Source organism: Acinonyx jubatus, chromosome B3 (assembly GCF_027475565.1).
Source record: "Acinonyx jubatus isolate Ajub_Pintada_27869175 chromosome B3, VMU_Ajub_asm_v1.0, whole genome shotgun sequence".
NCBI lineage: Eukaryota > Metazoa > Chordata > Mammalia > Carnivora > Felidae > Acinonyx > Acinonyx jubatus.
In genome coordinates, this window is record NC_069386.1 from 102351897 (window position 1) to 102369390 (window position 17494).

Sequence of the window (17494 nt, forward strand, 5' to 3'; positions counted from 1 at the left end):
ATATTTAAACATTGTAATAGTATTTGCTATTAATATTTGCTCATTTTATTATCTCCATAAATATCAAAAAAACCTTTTTTTTTTTTGGTTCCTGCTAGTTCACATATAGAGAGTGAAGTAGCAGATGGTTTAAAAGTCAAAACACTAAAATATTTAAGTTTTGTGGTAAGATTATTAGGCTTTTTTTTCCCAAATGTGATAGACATTATTGTAACTGTTACCAAAAGACCTTTATGAGGTACTAATTATATGTGGTACTGTTCATAATGCCTGCCTGCTCTCTAAGTGCTTACATTGTATAGCAGATGTATTCTTGAATTCACACATAATGTCAAGCAGTAGATAAAAGCATAAAAAAGTGAAGCATGTCATATTAGAATGGAAAACAAAGGTGGGGTCCACAACTAGAAAAGGATACCTAATCAGTAAGCATTTTTTGAGTGTCTCTTATACATAGCAATGTGCTAGGCACTAGAAATACAAAGAAAGATATAACAATTTTTGCTTTCAAAGAACTTAAAGCTTCAAGAGGGAAACAAACAGGACACAAATACCTATGGGGGTGGGCAGTTATTGCATGATGCAGACTATGTATATGATAGTAGAACTAGCTGCTTGCATTTGAAGCTGAGCATTATACCTGCTGGGTTCTACTGACTCTTAAAATACTTGTTCATATCTAGCCAAACAAAACATATCAATAAGCCTTTATGGCCCAATTGGCTAGTTTTAATTGGGGGCTTTAATAGAGGGAAATGTCAAGTTAGAGTTGAGATAGAAAGGAAGAACCTGATTACCATGAACATATAGGTAAGGTGTATCATTCTGGTTGGGTCAGAAAAAGAGCCATTAGGGGTAATTAGGTGGCTCATTCAATTAAGCATCCAACTCTTGATTTCAGCGTAGGTCGTGATCTCACAGTCCTGAGATCAAGCCCTACATCATGCTCCACGTTGAGCGTGGAGCTTGGTTAAGATTCTCTCCCTCTCCTTCTGTACCTCCCCTGCTTGCACTCCCTCACATGTACTCACACGCTCTCTCTCTCTCAAAAAAAAAAAAAAAAAAAAAAAAATTACAAGTTTTAGGGGAGTAAAGGTATTTAATATAGGATTTAGGGCTTACTGAAAATAATAGTTAATTTAAAACATCATGAAAGTGTGAAAAATGATTTTGAATTCTGTGAAGCTCATACCAGATGGAAGAGGAGTTGAGAGAATAAAAGTTTCTGATCTTCTGGCTGCAGCCTTCCAGAAATAGTCACTGATGACTGTGGTCTGGAGAAGTTAAAATTTGCAGGAGATGCCACCATGTTAACGGCCTTGAAGAAATTCATGGAAAGGACTGCAAAGTGCTACATCTGGCCAGCACAGCCTTAAAGCAGGAGCTCAGGGAGAGGTCTGTGAAGCTGTCATATCTGGCTTCCATAACCTTCCCAAAACACTGGCTTCCCAGCTTCAGGGTAGAAAATGATTAAAGAGGTAGATTGGGAGCCAAACAATGAAAGACTTAAAAGTAATGCAAAACTGAGGGGGAACTATTGAAACACCTTGAGCATGGATACAATATATTTAAAGTTCTGTTTTGTTAAGATAGCTCTGGAGGGTGGATTGATTAGAGGAAAGCAAATCTAGGGACTTAAAATAGCTTTTTAAGGGTTTACAGGCCCTTAGGAAGTCTCTCCTAGTCTCTGGCTTGGAATCTGAGTATGATAGAACGACTAACCAGAACACAGAAAGCAAGAGCAATACCTTGAAAAGTGAGTTAAGCTGTGAGAAATGACTTAGATAAACTCAGAAAAGCCTCACCCAGAAGACGTATGCTTCTAAGATCTTGGTAATATCTGTTTCTGTTTTCATTGCAGTGTGACTTAGAAGGAATCATGCCAAATGTTACCATCAGCTTGAGTCTCCCCACCAATGGGTCTCCACTTCAGGATATTCTAGTTCATCCTTGTGTGACTTCTCTTGACTCTGCCATTCTGACTTCTAGTAGCATTGATGCAATGGATGATTCTGCATTTAGCGGACCTTACAAATTTCCACTCACACCTCCCTTAGAGTCATTTAACTTATGCTACTATACTTCCCAGGTAAGCAATCTTGGCAAAGTTGAGACTTTGCCAATCTTCATGTTTATGAATCATTGTAAACAAATTATTCATACTTTTGGCCCACGTGAGAACTTTTGATTATTTATTTACCAGATAATAATTGATGAATGAAGATGAAGATTCAGTTCTTTGAATAGGATGCCTCTTTTCTCTGGTGTCTTACAGCACTGAATTGTTTTCAAAGTCATGGGAGTTATTTTTTTTTTTTAATGCTTCCTAATAAGGATTCCATGAACATAAGATAGATCCTACTATGATGTAGTCATGGTTTGAATCATGAACATAAAATACCTGTAATCTCAGGCAACTGTCGTTACAAATACATAATACTATTTTTAAAGGTTGCTTATTGAATAACTGCTGTGTCAGACACTGTCCTAGGCATGTTACATGTGTTTTCTCCAGTACTTTTAAAACCTTTAACGTAGGTATTACTAGCCCCATTTTACAGATGAAGAGAGTCTCAGAGAAGTTAAATGACATGCCCAGGGTCATATAACTGGTAAATAACAGAGCTTAGATTTGAACCCACACTTTCCACACTCTAAAACCTAACCTTCTTTTTACTATACCATTTGTCTCTTGTCCTAATTGTGAATCAGTAGATTAAAAAAACCTAGTCTGGGAATGCAAGCTGGTGCAGCCACTCTGGAAAACAGTATGGAGGTTCCTCAAAAAACTAAAAATAGAACTACCCTACAACTACCCTACCTACAACAAGCAATTGCACTACTAGGCATTTATCCACAGGAAACAGGTGTGCTGTTTCGAAGGGACACATGCACCCCAATGTTTATAGCAGCACTATCAATAATAGCCAAAGTATGGAAAGAGCCCAAATGTCCATCGATGGATGAATGGATAAAGAAGATATGGTATATATAGACAATGGAGTATTACTCGGCAATCAGAAAGAATGAAATCTTGCCATTTGCAACTACATGGATGGAACTGGAGGGTATTACGCTAAGTGAAATTAGTCAGAGAAAGACAAAAATCATATGATTTCACTCATATGAGGACTTTATGAGACAAAACAGATGAACATAAGGGAAGGGAAACAATATAAAAACAGGGAGGGGGACAAAACAGAAGAGACTCATAAATATGGGGAACAAACTGAGGGCTACTGGAGGAGGTGTAGGAGGGGGGATGGGCTAAACGGGTAAGGGGCACTAAGGAATCTACTCCTGAAATCATTGTTGCACTATATGCTAACTAATTTGGATATAAATTAAAAAAAATAAAAAATAAAATAAATTTAAAAAAAGAAAGTAGAGGCAACCAAAAAAAAAAAAAAACCCTACTCAAGCTAGCTTACATAAAAGGAATTTATTTTGATAATGCAAGAAGCAATCTTGTCATTCAAGAATAAAAAGCATACCTAGCCTGTACTAGGAATAGAACCAGAAAATGAAAATTAAAGTCACTCTGTACCAAGGTCTACACTATCTGTCTCATCTCTGCTTCTCAGTTTCCTCTTCCAACTTGATTTCTCTGCTTCCACATGACCTATAGCTCTAAGTTATACTACATAAATAGAGTCTACTTATTACTTTAAATATACTAGAAGAATGATTGTCTCATCCAGCCTACAGATAGTTTCTCCTCCAATTGGTTATTGGTAATCAACTGAGTAAGCTACTGCTGAGCCAAAGGGTGGGTAAGTCCTGCTGTCATAGGACAGCAGGAGCTGTGAGGAGGCATCAGTGAGCAATATGTCTAGTGCATGTCTTATGTTGCAGGTCATAGAGAACCTGGAGGAGGGGAAGCTGGATGAGTAAGAGGAAAAACGATGTATTGCATACCTTGTAAGGCACCTTTCTCATCACTGGAAATAGGGAAAATTCCTACCTTTAGAACAAATATAGCTCCATCATCTATTATCAAAACAGTTTGGAGTAATCTGTATATAATAACTACTGCAAGGCCTTTTTCTCAATCGTTGGTATTTTAGATCCATTAACCTAGGAATTATACAAAAATTTGTTTATGTTTGTTTCCAGGTCCCTGTTCCACCGATTTTGGGTTTTTATCAAATGAAAGAGGAAGAAATACAAGTAAAAATAACAGTTAATTTAAAACTTCATGAAAGTGTGAAAAATAATTTTGAGTTCTGTGAAGCTCATATACCTTTTTATAATAGGTAGGAATAAAACGTGATGCCATGATTTCTGCCTTTCTTAGTACATTCCCACTGCCCTACAATAAATTGTCTTTGTTTTTTACCTTATTTTTAAGATCTAAAAATTTTATTTTATTCAAATGAATCCTGATTCTGAATCAAAACTTAGTCATATAAATAATCTCTTTAAGAGACTTGTTTAAGACATTGTTTAAGAGATTAACCTAGTTTAATCTCTAAACTTGCTAGTAAATATAAATTTAAAAGCAGTGTAGCTTCTTTAGGGATTATTTCACTCCTGGCTTTATTTCTAGCAATTTCTCTGTGCTGTACGTACAAGTCAACCCAACTATCAGCTACCTGGTGAATTAAGCCAATCATATCATAAGATTACATTGTCATCAGTTCTGTTTTTATTTGTTCTACAGTATAGTTCTTTTCATAGGATGCCAAAATCATAGTTTTAATGCTATGTCAATCTATATAACTGTATTAATACATGCTATATGATTTTATAGTTGTTTTTAGAATTAATAATGAAATGCATATCATCACCAAAAATGTTTATTGTGTTTCTGGTGTTTTTTGAGGTATAATATTCGTTATTTGTTCTACTTTATTCTGCAAACTTGAATACAGATCTGCTTTGTATGTTATACTTATAATAAATAACACTAGCAAGATTTGACTTAGATCTCTTAAAACTTTTCTATTTATGATCACTTGTTCTTTCAGTTATGTCCTTTTCTTTTTTAAAGGGGTCCAATCACACATGTGGAATACAAAGTGAGTTTTGGCCAGCTTGAAGTATTTCGAGAGAAAAGCTCATTGGTCTGGATTATTGGTAAGCTTCTATTTATTAACTTTTTCTCATTCATTTGTTGTAGAATAAAATAGTTAAAATTGTTAAATAGTTAAAATAGTTGATTGGTAGGGGCACCTGGGTGGCTCAGTGATTAGTTAAGTATCTGACTTCAGCCCAGGTCATGATCTCAGTTTGTGAGTTCGAGCCCCACATCGAGCTCTGTGCTGACAGTTGAGAGCCTGGATGGAGCCTGCTTCAAATTCTGTGTCTCCCTTGCTCTTAGCCCCTCCCCTGCTCACACTCTGTCTCTCTCTCCTTCAAAAATAAATAAACATTAAACCAATTTTCTAAATAAAAATAAATAAATAATAAAATAAAATAGTCAGTTGGTGCATTTGTGTTCTTAGGACAGAAGTTCCCCAAATCAATGGAAATTAATCTTTCTGGAACTGTAACTTTTGGAGCCAAGAGTCATGAGAAGCAGTCATTTGATGAGATTTGCATTGGAGGTACAGCATATTTAAAGGTAAATACATTTATATGGCTCACCACATTAGAAAACTTTCATTTCTTTTTAAAGTTTAAATACATCTAATTGATTTTTAACGTTTTCTAGCCATTTTTTGTTGGAGAAACTTCTTGTCTGCGCTAAGTCCTGTTTAAGATTTTTTTGTGCAATTTCTATTTAGTATTAGTCACTTTCTGTTTCACTTCATATGTAACAAATTTTAAGGTGAAACACTTAACTATAACTTTAACACATCAAATAAACCAAGTTCTATCTACCCAGCTCTTAATTATCACATTCAACATTTGTATACAAAAAATATAAGATGTAGCCCTTGACCTCTGGGATTTTCCACCAATACATGTCAATAATTGATCAATGCTAACTGCTTTTGGTATTTGAAGGAAACAGTGAGCACTTCTGACCAAAGTGGTCAAGGAAAGTTTTGCAGTAGAGATGGAGTTTAAGCAAAACTCTGAGGCCCAGATAAACATGAAAATGAAGCTTTGAAGATTGATGAACATTTATATAGGTAAATAAATGACTTAATCAAAGGAATGAATGGTAACAAAGCATGCTTAGGGGCCGTGCTAGAAACAGTAGTAACACATAAGGTTGGATAAGTGATTTAGGTCTAGATTATAGCTTTGGAGGGTTTGCATTCTAACTTTTATTCTTTTGTTAGAAAATGTTATACTTTTTTTGAATATGGGAGTGGTTGGTCTTTCAGAAAACAATACTTTAAGAAGATCAATCTGGAATGGATGTGAAAGGGAGGTAGAAAAAAAATAATGAAACTTGAGAGAGAGGAACTATTTTTTAGCTATATTAGTATTCCTGATGAAAGGTAGTAAGTTAATGATGTTGAAGGTCACAGAAAGAGAGACTGCTGGACAAGCTGTGATAAAGGTAAAGTATTCGTCACTAATTAAATATAGAAACAAGAAATGGTTTTAAGCCCAAGATTAAAAAAAGAAAAATGTGGCTTAAATCACACTTGAAACTCCAAGAGGGCAGAGACCATGTGAGTGTCATACATTCATTGTTTTATCACCAACATCTAGTTCATTCTCTACCACATAAATATTTGATGAAGGATGAATATATTTAGAAGAAAGTACTAATATGGAGAAAGTTGGGAGAGAGTGGGTTTCATATCACGTATGTTGCTGGTAATAGCAACATATTTCAGTATAAGTGTCCAGTAGGCAGCTAAAAACCTGAAGCTTGAGTCTTAAGAGAGAGCTCAACAGTTTACAATGGCTTAGGTGTTATCTGTGCGGAAAAAATAGTTGAGGCAGTGGAAATGAATAAGATCAGAAAAAGAGAAAATAAGAGAATGATTTAGAAGAACCAGTGAGAAGAATTGAAGGGGTGATCAGAAAAGTAAGGAAAATCTAAATAGAATGGTAAAGAAATCAAAGAATAGAGATTGAAATCTATATATAAAGATAATTAGAGGGAATGGTAATGAAGTCTGAAGTACACTAGTGATATTTGTTTCTTCCATCTTGACTTCAGCTATGCCCACAAGCTTTATTTCAGAGATTATTATAAAAATTCCTATTTCCAGATAGTTTTCAGAAAAAAATGTGGGATGTCACTACATTGTAGGTCTTGCAAACGTAGGGATTCTGACTTTTGTAATTTATTTTCATCCCCTACTCAGTTACAGTCTTTCATCCCCTACTCAGTTATATGTATAAACATAATACATATTTGTGTTTACTGAACAGATTTATTTTTATAATATCTAGTTATGTGGAAATCAATCTTCGCATAACTTCCAGCATCCAGAATTATAACAAACAAGTAAAAGCCCTTTACTGTTAGAGTTTGAGATGCAATAGGAAAAAAATTGCTTCGAAGATGTGAAAATTTACATTCTATGTATGTGGATCAGTTAGTTTGGAAATCAAAAGGAGAAACTTAGGAAGTGGGAGAAAATTGCAGGGATGGGAGCTAGAAGAAAAAAAAAACATAGAAAAGATATCAGGATATTACAAAATTGGGAGCTTTGAGCAGCAAATATGAGAACCACAGCAAAAGGAGACTGGTGCTCCCTCCATAAGACATAGATACCTTTCATAGTTCATCTGAATATCATTGTGACTCAGGCACCCCACCACTATGCCTTCAGAGAAGGTGCTAACAGCCCTTTCTACAATATAATAATTGGCATTTATACCGATGATGCCACATTATCAATTAACTCCAGAAATATGGATTACATTCTAGAAAGGTTTTATAGGTGACAGATAGGATGATTTCTAAGCTTAATTCTATAAAAATTAAATTTCAGTTTTCTGGAAAATTAAGCAGAACATCTCATTCCCTCCAAACACCAGATAAACTGTTTCAGTTTTAGTAATTGCATTGTTGGGTTTTGCTAGAAAAGTGTATACATACATTTCTGCCTGTAAAAGGATTATGATCTGAAATATATCACAGCAAGATAGCCTTAGAGCTAGAGAGGACATACAGGGCACCAGACACCCTAGGGGAAGAAGCACCAGCTTTTGTTGTCATTTGGGTCTGAGTTCAAATGCCAGCTCTGCTCCTTACATTCTGGGATGCTAATCTTTCTCATCTCTGAACCTCATTGCCTCATTTATAAAATAAGGATGCTTTGCAGTATAGATTAGTGTCCATATTAGTGAAGCATCTGGTGTGTATTAAGCACTTCCTAATGACAACTTCACAAAGAAATGGTCTTAATGCAAAGGGGGAAAAAGTGTATATGTTTATGCATGCATGTGTGTACACACATTTTTATTTTGAGAACTGTGTGAAGTAAATTCCTAAAATTGTGTCAAGGGAAAAAATGTAGCCATCACTTTTACCAAATAATCATCTCAATTTGGTATATTTCTCTTCTTTTTCTAGCTTCATTTTAGGATTTTAGATTATACACTCACTGGTTGTTATGCGGATCAGCATTCAGTTCAAGTTTTTGCATCAGGAAAACCAAAAATAAGTACACGTAAGTTGTAGAGATTCAGATTAACTTGAGGGAATAAAATGGTGCTATGCAATTACTACCTAAGATAAAATCTAACAGAAATAGATTAGAGAATAATGCCAATTTGTAAAAATTTTGACCTGATCCTATCCTGTGTAATAGTGTGTGTACTTTTTTGTTTTGTTTTTTTAATTTTTTTTAATGTTTATTTATTTTTGAGAGAGAGAGAGAGACAGAACATGAACAGGGGAGGGGCAGATAGAGAGGGAGACACAGAGTCCAAAGCAGGCTCCAGGCTCTGAGCTGTCAGCACAGAGCCCGATGCGGGGCTGGAACTCACAAACCAGGAGATCAGGACCTGAGCGGAAGGCGGACATTTAACTGACTGAGCCACCCAGGCGCCCCAGCAGTGTGTGTACTTTACATTGCACTCTGCCTTCTCTTGTTTATACAGTGGTCCGGATGAGCAAGGACTGGCATAGAGGCAAGCTTTAGTATAAAGTTGGATTTGTTTTGCTATGATTATTCTCTTTGATTCAGAAGTTGTTCCCAGGGGCTTTGGTGTTGGACAGACAAAGGTTTGAGTCTGGTTCAGACAATTTATTACCGGTGTAACTTTGGGCAAGTTAGTAAACTTCTCAAAGCTTTAGTTTCCTCATCCATAAAATGGAAATAATAGTACTGTTTACCTCAGGATTGTTATGAGATTTTGTTAAAATTATATTGACTGAGTACTTAGCATGATGCTTATAGCCTGTAGTATGGATTCAATAAGTGTTAGATATGATTATTACTTAAATTTTTAAATATTTTTAGCAAATGCTGTAGTCAATGAGCAGTATTTAGCATCCTCTGCATTTTACAAATGGGAGTGCAATAGAAAGTTTCCAGCCTTCAGTGAGTTTGTTGGTTGTAAATAAATATATATACTGTATTTGAAAATACAGGGAGACAAAAAGATGATTCATTTATAAATGAATCAGAATTATTTGATTCATATCAAATATTTATAATAGCATAGAACAGAAAAGTAGCTAGAATGAGGTTAAGTTAGTTAAATGTAAGCAGACCTCTTTACCTCATGTATTAAGAAGAATAAAGGTATTAAAATCAGATATATAGTTCTTAAACTAAGGATTGTTGTCCCCAAAATAGCTAGGATAAGACAGGACTTTGTACTTGAAAGTTTCAAAAGAATTACAGAACTTAGAACTATAGAAGTCTAAGCAATTGTGAATGGCAATAATAAATTCTATGTAATGTAACCAGAATAAGTCATATTCTTTATCTCCCTAGGATTTCTCTGTTCTCATTCATCATTCTTTTGGTTATATTTTAAAGAAATGCATAAACATGAAAGAGTCTTCATAATGCATTTTTTTAATGAGGGCAAAATATGAGATATATCAGGTTAGACAAACCAGTGGTTTTGTCTAAATACAAATATTTTGGATTCTATCTATGGGATACTGAATGCAAACATAAAATTTTAGACTGTCTGTGGGACAATATTTTAGGTTGTCTATGTTGTCTCTTTAGTAATGTCTAAAATATTTTAAGTATCTTATTAATGTTAACATTATTGTAGTAATTCTCAGGGAACATAATATAGGATGGGACATTTCAGTAATATACCTGCTTCTTAATGTAATTAATTTATATTTTAATATAAATTAATGTTACTATGTTGAATAAAAGATCATTTTAAATGCATAATTATGACCAGTCTTTTATTTCCTTCCTCTGTTAGTTTCAGAACATGTCTACCACTTTGTGCATCTTCACAGTAAAATCTATTTTTGTAATATATAACTTAGTTCTGAAACTATTAATGACGATAATAATGTTTATTTAAATAATAATAGCTAACAGTTATTGCTCACCTTGTGCCAGGCACAGTTCTAAGTATCCTATGTGTGTTAACTCATTAATCCTCACGGCATCCTATGTAAGAATTATCTCCATTTTACAGATGAGGATGCTAATGGAACGTGGGGGTTAGGGTCACATAGGTAGTAGATGGCAGGACTGGGACTCAAACCAAGCAGGCTGGCTTTGGAGCCGGCCCGCTTAACCAATATGCTGTGTTGCCTTTCGATGTTACTAGGTTCTCAGACTGAAAAAGATAAATCAATAACAAGGTAATACATCCTACCTTTATCTTCTTCATTATGAAGAAGGAAGGTAGAAAAGGCAGAATTAGATATTTAGTGATATGTGTCATAACTAGAATTTACATGGATCTAGCTCCAAGTGAGCATTATTATCTCAAACTTACATATCAGAAAACTTGAGTTCAGAGAGGTTGTCATTTGTTCAAAGCTATAAAGGTATTAAAACAAAAAGCTTAAATTTGATCAGAACTTTAAGAAACCATCGAAGCAACTTTTTAAGACTATTACTAGAAAGTTGGATATTTATTTCTATCTCTGAAACTTTGAATGGGAAAAGAATAGTAAGATCAGAGTTAGGACCATGGTAAAGAGGTTACTGAAGGGAAACCAATAAAAATTTTTTAGTTTTTTTGTAGTTGACATAATGGTCCATAAGAAACAATTTAGGGAAACCATGAGAAAATTGATAGAAGTAATATGAGTAAGGGATATTGGCATAAATTTGGCATAAGCTCAAAGATGGATTTATATATTTAATAAGCCCATATTTTTAAAGTTATAAAAATTATAATGCCTTGATAAAGTGAAATTAAAATGAATATTTCAGAGTGTTGCCTTTCTTGAAATAATTGTGTCCCACAATTCTAAAATATCATGACTTTGCTGTCTCATTGAATTTTTGTTAAGATAATACAGTCTTACCATTTATTTCCTTTTTCTATAGACCGGAAACTAATTTCTTCTGACTATTACATCTGGAATTCTAAGGCTCCTGCTCCAGTAACATATGGATCACTATTACTGTAATTATCTCATATTTAAATAGGATTTATATAATGGTAACATAGTTCAAATCATTTGTCTTTTATTTTTAATGTGTATGCATATAAACTATGAATGAAAAAAAAATCGAGTGATTTAATTATAAAAATGTTATTGTTTAATGTTTTTAGATTGACAGTGTTTGAAAGAACATTTTAAAGGCTAATGTCTCCTATTTTGTTACCCTTTGATTTTATTCAAATAAGATTCAGAGCATAAAACAGTCATGATTCACTTTAGGCTTATTTTAGACTAGTCCTGGTCACTCTACCATACATTCTCTTTCCTGTCCCTGTGGCAGACATGGCCAATCAGTCACAGGCTTCTTTCTCCACTGAGCCTTCCTGGATACGGGCTCAGTCTCCTCATTGCAAAGGTGCAGGCAGCCATTCCCAATGGATTATAGATGATGTGCAAGATAAAAAACTCTTTAACCTTTCAAACCTGAGTAGTAAGCTCCTAGTACAATGTGTTGTTACAGAATACCAGATACCACATCAGAAACCACTGTCAGTCTCTTGGAAAAAAAACAAAAACAAAAAACAAAAAAACAGTCAATGAAAACAAAGTAATGTTGTTTAATTAGTAACCTGTTCTTAATCAGAACTATCTTATTGACTAATAAAGAATCTGCATAATTCTATATAAGGTGTTTGTTTATCTGTTCTAGAGTTACTTTACTTTTCAGGTGAACTTATTAATCTGCCACAACAACATTTTGCTCAGGATGTCAGTAAGCATACTAAGAGGAGTGGGATACCTTCAAAAAATGAGCATAGTGTTTTGTGATCACTTAATGCGTGCAAATTTTTAACATTAAGTTTAGGAATAATACTGTTTTTCATGTTTATTATATGAAAGTTCTTAATGAATTCAGGTAAAAATTCAAAAGCTGTTCTGTGAGTAGAGAGTATTAATCTTATTTCAATCTCATGTGGCATATTTTGTCACTCCTGCTTTCTTATTAGCATTCTCTTGATTTCTTTAGGAACCACCTATACTCTTTATTCTCTACCTGTCTTTACAATTATATGTCTCATTCTATTTTCAAAGCAGTTCATTGTCAAGTTGGACTTTAAGTGACCATTCAAGAAAACATGAAATCTCAAGATCCTTAAAACTTAATCCATGTCAAGTTTCTTTTTACAGAATAGCATTAGAAGCATTATAAAAAATATGCATTACAGATTAATATTCAATTAAATTATCTCTTGGTTTCTATTTCTTAATGAGTCTCCTAAGGAAGAGCTTAAAGAAAGCTTCTAACTCCTTGAAAGAGAGCTATGATAGTTTGAAGGGATATTGCAAATAAATTTAGGATTTAAAATATGATTTTTTAATTAGGGTCAATCTCACTCATTATAAATTCTCATTTTCTCAAGGCATTATCATGGCAGAATGCTCCATGTTCAAAATTATCCCAAGTAACAAAGAAAATAGAATAACTGCCTGACCAGGACTTTAACTTATTATTCTAGCTTAATCATAGATAATCAGTAGTAAAAACTTTTCTTTTGAAAGAAGGAAAAAGCCATTTCCCTTAAGTTATTTGATCTCTCTTAAACTCAAGGGAAGCTTAACATTTAACTTATGTTAATATTAATGGAGCCATTTGGACATCTTGATTATTGTATAAATGTTGGGTAGAGTACACTAAGATAGGCAAGAGGCATTTATCTAGTAAGTACACAGATATTCAGTATAATAATCCCCTAGGGAAAACTTTCCTTACAAGCTATCAGAAAAACCAGTGAATCTTTGGTTTGACATTTCTAGAAGCCTGAGGAAAATGTAGGGAGTCCTGGAAAAGTATAGGGCGAAGGGGAACCTGATGCCATCTGTTGCCATTCCATTCTAACATAATGCTACAGAACTAAAACCAACTCATGTTTTCATCCTGTTGAGATCAGCTGGGCACACTGTGATGCTTTTGATTTTGTCTAGAAACCTGTCACTTCAGGATAATTTCTGAAGACAAAGTCTGTTTCCCGTTTGGTAGGTGACCTGTTTAATGTTTTCCCTGTGTCTGGGAACTCCTTAGTGTAATTAGCGACCTTTGAACTCCACAACTAATCCTGAGCTATTTTGTATTCCTTACTCATCTTTAAGGCTGGACCTTTCTTTTCTTCAGAGTCCGCTGCCACAATTAAAGAAGAAACAGCTGCATTTCAAAGGGATTCCGATTCCAGAAGCTTAATCGTGATTGACATGTTCTTATTCTAAGCTATAAGACACTCTAAGAGTCCTTTCTTGGGTTAAAACTTCAATCATTTTCTAAAAAATTATCTCACTATGGATTTTATTCATTTTCTTTGATAACTATTCTTTGCATTTTTTAACTTGAAAGATGCTTTGCGTTTGTGGTGAATATGAGCATCTACTTCCAGTTAAAGATTTGGATGGTGTCAGACATACTCTAGACGCAAAATTGCTAAATTCCCTTTTAGTGCCAAAATATGATTATGAAATCTGATGTCTGTCGTAAGGGTAATTATTCTTCAGTAGACCCCAAAGGTACAAAAAGTGTTAAATTTCTGAAAACGGACTCAAAAAAATAGTTCATGATTTTCATAAAACCCTTCTTCATTTTTTACTAAACAATATTTTTAAAACTTTGTAAAGCCAGCAGTACTCTTAGAGTATAAGTTAATACCTTTACACTGGTGGGCACTTTTTACTTTTCTTTTTTAGATAATCAGTGTGAACGTCAGGTTTGAAGTAAATGGCCTTCTCAGGAATTCTTAAGAGAATTATTTATATAAAAAGGCTTTTTTGATTAAAGAATAGTCTGTCTCATAACCTAATTTTTTCACACCAACTCAGTGTTTTTCAGTTAAAATTATTGTCGTTTTTATACATTGTGTGATTTAAGATCTTTCAAAGCACAATTTTATATACAGTAACAACTAATATTTTCTTTCATGTTGTATTATAGTATTCCAGGCTGCTTTATAGATATTCATATACCCCTGTACCACCCCTGAGAGGTAGGTAGGTCGAGTTATCATCCAGAGCCTCTGTGGGGACTGCTGCCATAGCAGAACGGTCGTTTCTAAGACAAAGGTCAGAAAAGGGATGTTAATAAACAGTCCTCAGGTTTAAGGGACTTTTTTAGGATTACATCTTAAATTCCAACAAATCAGATTTAGGAGTTACTGAAAGTGAAATTGATCCATCCCTCATCCAAACTTTGCAATACTTTCCTGTTCTGACATCATTTAGATAGTTAGCTGTATTATCAGATTAGAAACCATTGTACCCAGCTGCTGAAAGGAAAAGGAGGCAAAAAGCTAAACATGGGATGAATTCTGAACCTTTTAACCTGGCTGAAGTACGTTGGTCCCTGTTATGCAAATACCTTCAATCCTCTGCTAAGTTCAGTGGAAATAATTTTCTTGAATGACAGGTTTATTCAGCAAGGATTCAGTTGGTGATTAATCCCCCTTTGATCTAGGGTATTTCACTTAACTACCAGTTACCTCGTTCTGACAAAGTGCAACTGAGATTAGGGAGATCACTAGAACACTACCAGGGTGTGCGTTTATTCTCTCTAACCTTTTAAAGCAAGGGCCAAGAATGCAATTTATTTTCAGTATTTGAAGATGTAAAGTCCTGTCTGCTAAGTTAGAAAGTCAATTGAATACCAAATGAAGTTTATTTCTTACGTAATAGAACAAACATTTCTTTTTGCTTTGACTAACAATGATTTTAGGCAACATAGGCTTTGAAGAAAGAAGAAACAAAGACTATATTCTAAGTATATCTTCTAGTTTTATTTCATGTACTAGAGTGTATACTTATTGGCCCTGCGATAAACCCAAAATCAAAGCAATGGCTACAACTTAGGCTGAGAAAACGCTTCTATTTTTATTAAACTGCATGGTTTCTCCTTGCCCTCCCCCCCATTAAAAAAAAATGTCATGCTATGTGGTAAAGAAATCCAATGGGGGAAACATGTAATACACAATTATTCATCTTAAGACTTAGGGTTTCAAAGCTTTATTTGTTAACTTTGTTCTTTCTTGAGGAAAAAAGGCTTGTTACATTGCCATCATAAGATAATCATGTTCTTTTTCAGAATGATGTTTTTTTTCTATGAAGAAAGGTAAATGATGCCATTATAAAAACAATTCAGATTATTTTAAATTATTAAAATAACTGCCTTCCACTGTATTGCTCACTATTTTTTCTGCCTTTTTCTCATTTAATTGAGTACCTCTTCTTCCATAACTTTAAGCTTTAAAATATTTTATGTAATTTTGCACAATATTTTAAGAATAAAATATTAAGATGTGTTTTATGCTAGGTTTCTCAAGAAGTTCACTTAAAACTATTATCAACCTCAATGTCAGTATTTATCATCCGAGATACCAAATTTGGAGATTTATTTTCAAGTATATTTCAAGTAGGTTTCAAGACTGACTCTTAAAAAAAGAAACAATGGTGTGTAACAAAATTGTTTTTTAGTATTAAATTATTATTAATTTTATTATTACTGACAAGGCATTTTTTAAATGCTTAATAATTGTTCATTATTCTAGTAGCAGTTTGCAATGTAAGTTGCATATATACATAACTTTCTTACACATTTTTTGGCTCAAACATTTTGTGATCCAGTTTCTAAATTGAAACAATGTCTTATGCATATCTAATTCATGTTGGTGCCGAATCAGTCTCTCTAGTTTCAATTTAGTAACCAATCTGTTTTGAAATATCTTTTGATACCAAGTTACTTAACCAGAGGAAAATTGAAAAGCAGAAAAACACTTAAGATGGAAGGGCAGGATCCCCTGGCTATGTTGCTAAGAAACTAGTATTTTTAATAATTACTACTCTATGCAGCCAATATTTAGTTAATAAAATGTAATGTATTTTGAAATACGCTGTCAGAGAAAGACTATATCAAACATGTGTATACATATGTATGTGTGTATTTGTATAATGTATATGTTAGTATGTGTGACTTGGTGGGTTTCCCTATGAAATATTTGTGTATCATGTCAAAGGAAGAATATTGAAGTCAAGTATCTTCTCTCTAAACATATTTATTAATAGTGATGGAGAGGTTCGTTAAAATGAAAATTGCCAAAGAACTCATGCAATTACTCTAGAAGATGGTTACAGCTCTTAGGAACTGAAGCCTTTTCAACTAGTTTTTAATTTTTTTCATCAGCTGTTTTATGGAGATGATCATATTGTCTATGTGTAGCCTGGAGAAGTCAATGCCTTTTGTGTATGATCAGTTTACTCTGAGGTCCAGATTGACTTCTCTAGGCCCTGACTAATCTGTGTAATTGTTGGCAGTGTGGTGCTAATGTAAGATGCACAGCATTTATGGATTGTCCGGTACCCTGGGATGGAAACCACCTGCTAAATTGTTTTTTGCAGTAAGACATGTGGAAATTTATATGTCTTAATAATCCACTAAACGTTTGAGGTCAAATTGTATGTTTCCTTTATGTGTCTTCTTTTTAAATGACACTTTCTGTAAAAACAATATTGCTTAGTTAACATACTAATAATAGAAATGAAAAATAAAAAAATTATCCCTCTTAAAATTTTTACTTTTTCTGTCAAAGGACTTGAGTGCCCTCTGCAGGCTATAAAGAGATAATTAATGACTATATTTAAACCCTGTGATTTTTTTCCCTTTTAGAAGCATAGCCTGGATTAAGTGCGATCCATTTTATTTATATTGTTAACTCTTTCATTTGCCAGTGATTGAAGAAAGAGTTTCTTTTCTTTGCCAGTAGTGTGAAAAATACTACCAGTGAATTTTCCAAATCACTTAGCTGGGACTCTTTAAATGTTGGAACTATACACATTGGAACTAACCATACACATTCCCTCAAAGAAAGGAGATCAGGAAAACATTTAGCGATTTTCAAATTTGTTGGAGATTTGGAGAATAACTTGATTATTTGCCATTACATTTTAGAATATTATACATTTGATGTAAAGCCTTTTTCAGTATGTACCATGTAAAAATTTTAAATTACATACGAGTTCTATGTATTGATCTTATTGATGGGTGATGATTGTGTTCAA

The 17494-nt window shown here is 33.8% G+C and overlaps 1 protein-coding gene across 7 annotated transcripts in view; it reads left to right on the top strand.

Annotated features, from left to right (window-relative positions):
- The window catches only part of AP5M1 (adaptor related protein complex 5 subunit mu 1), a 31484-nt gene that overhangs the window by 6705 nt on the left and 7285 nt on the right, over positions 1-17494 (top strand). For 2 of the 7 annotated variants that reach the window (XM_027065800.2, XM_053224481.1), the window contains exons 3-8: positions 1862-2089; positions 4117-4256; positions 4994-5079; positions 5448-5566; positions 8435-8531; positions 11349-11427. In XM_027065800.2, coding sequence (XP_026921601.1) covers positions 1862-2089; positions 4117-4256; positions 4994-5079; positions 5448-5566; positions 8435-8531; positions 11349-11427 — 749 coding nt within the window. Of the gene's footprint in view, positions 1-1861; positions 2090-4116; positions 4257-4993; positions 5080-5447; positions 5567-8434; positions 8532-11348; positions 14662-17494 lie in introns of those variants that run through there. The other 5 variants (XM_027065801.2, XR_003422505.2, XM_015081206.3 and 2 more) reach the window with 5 other exon arrangements.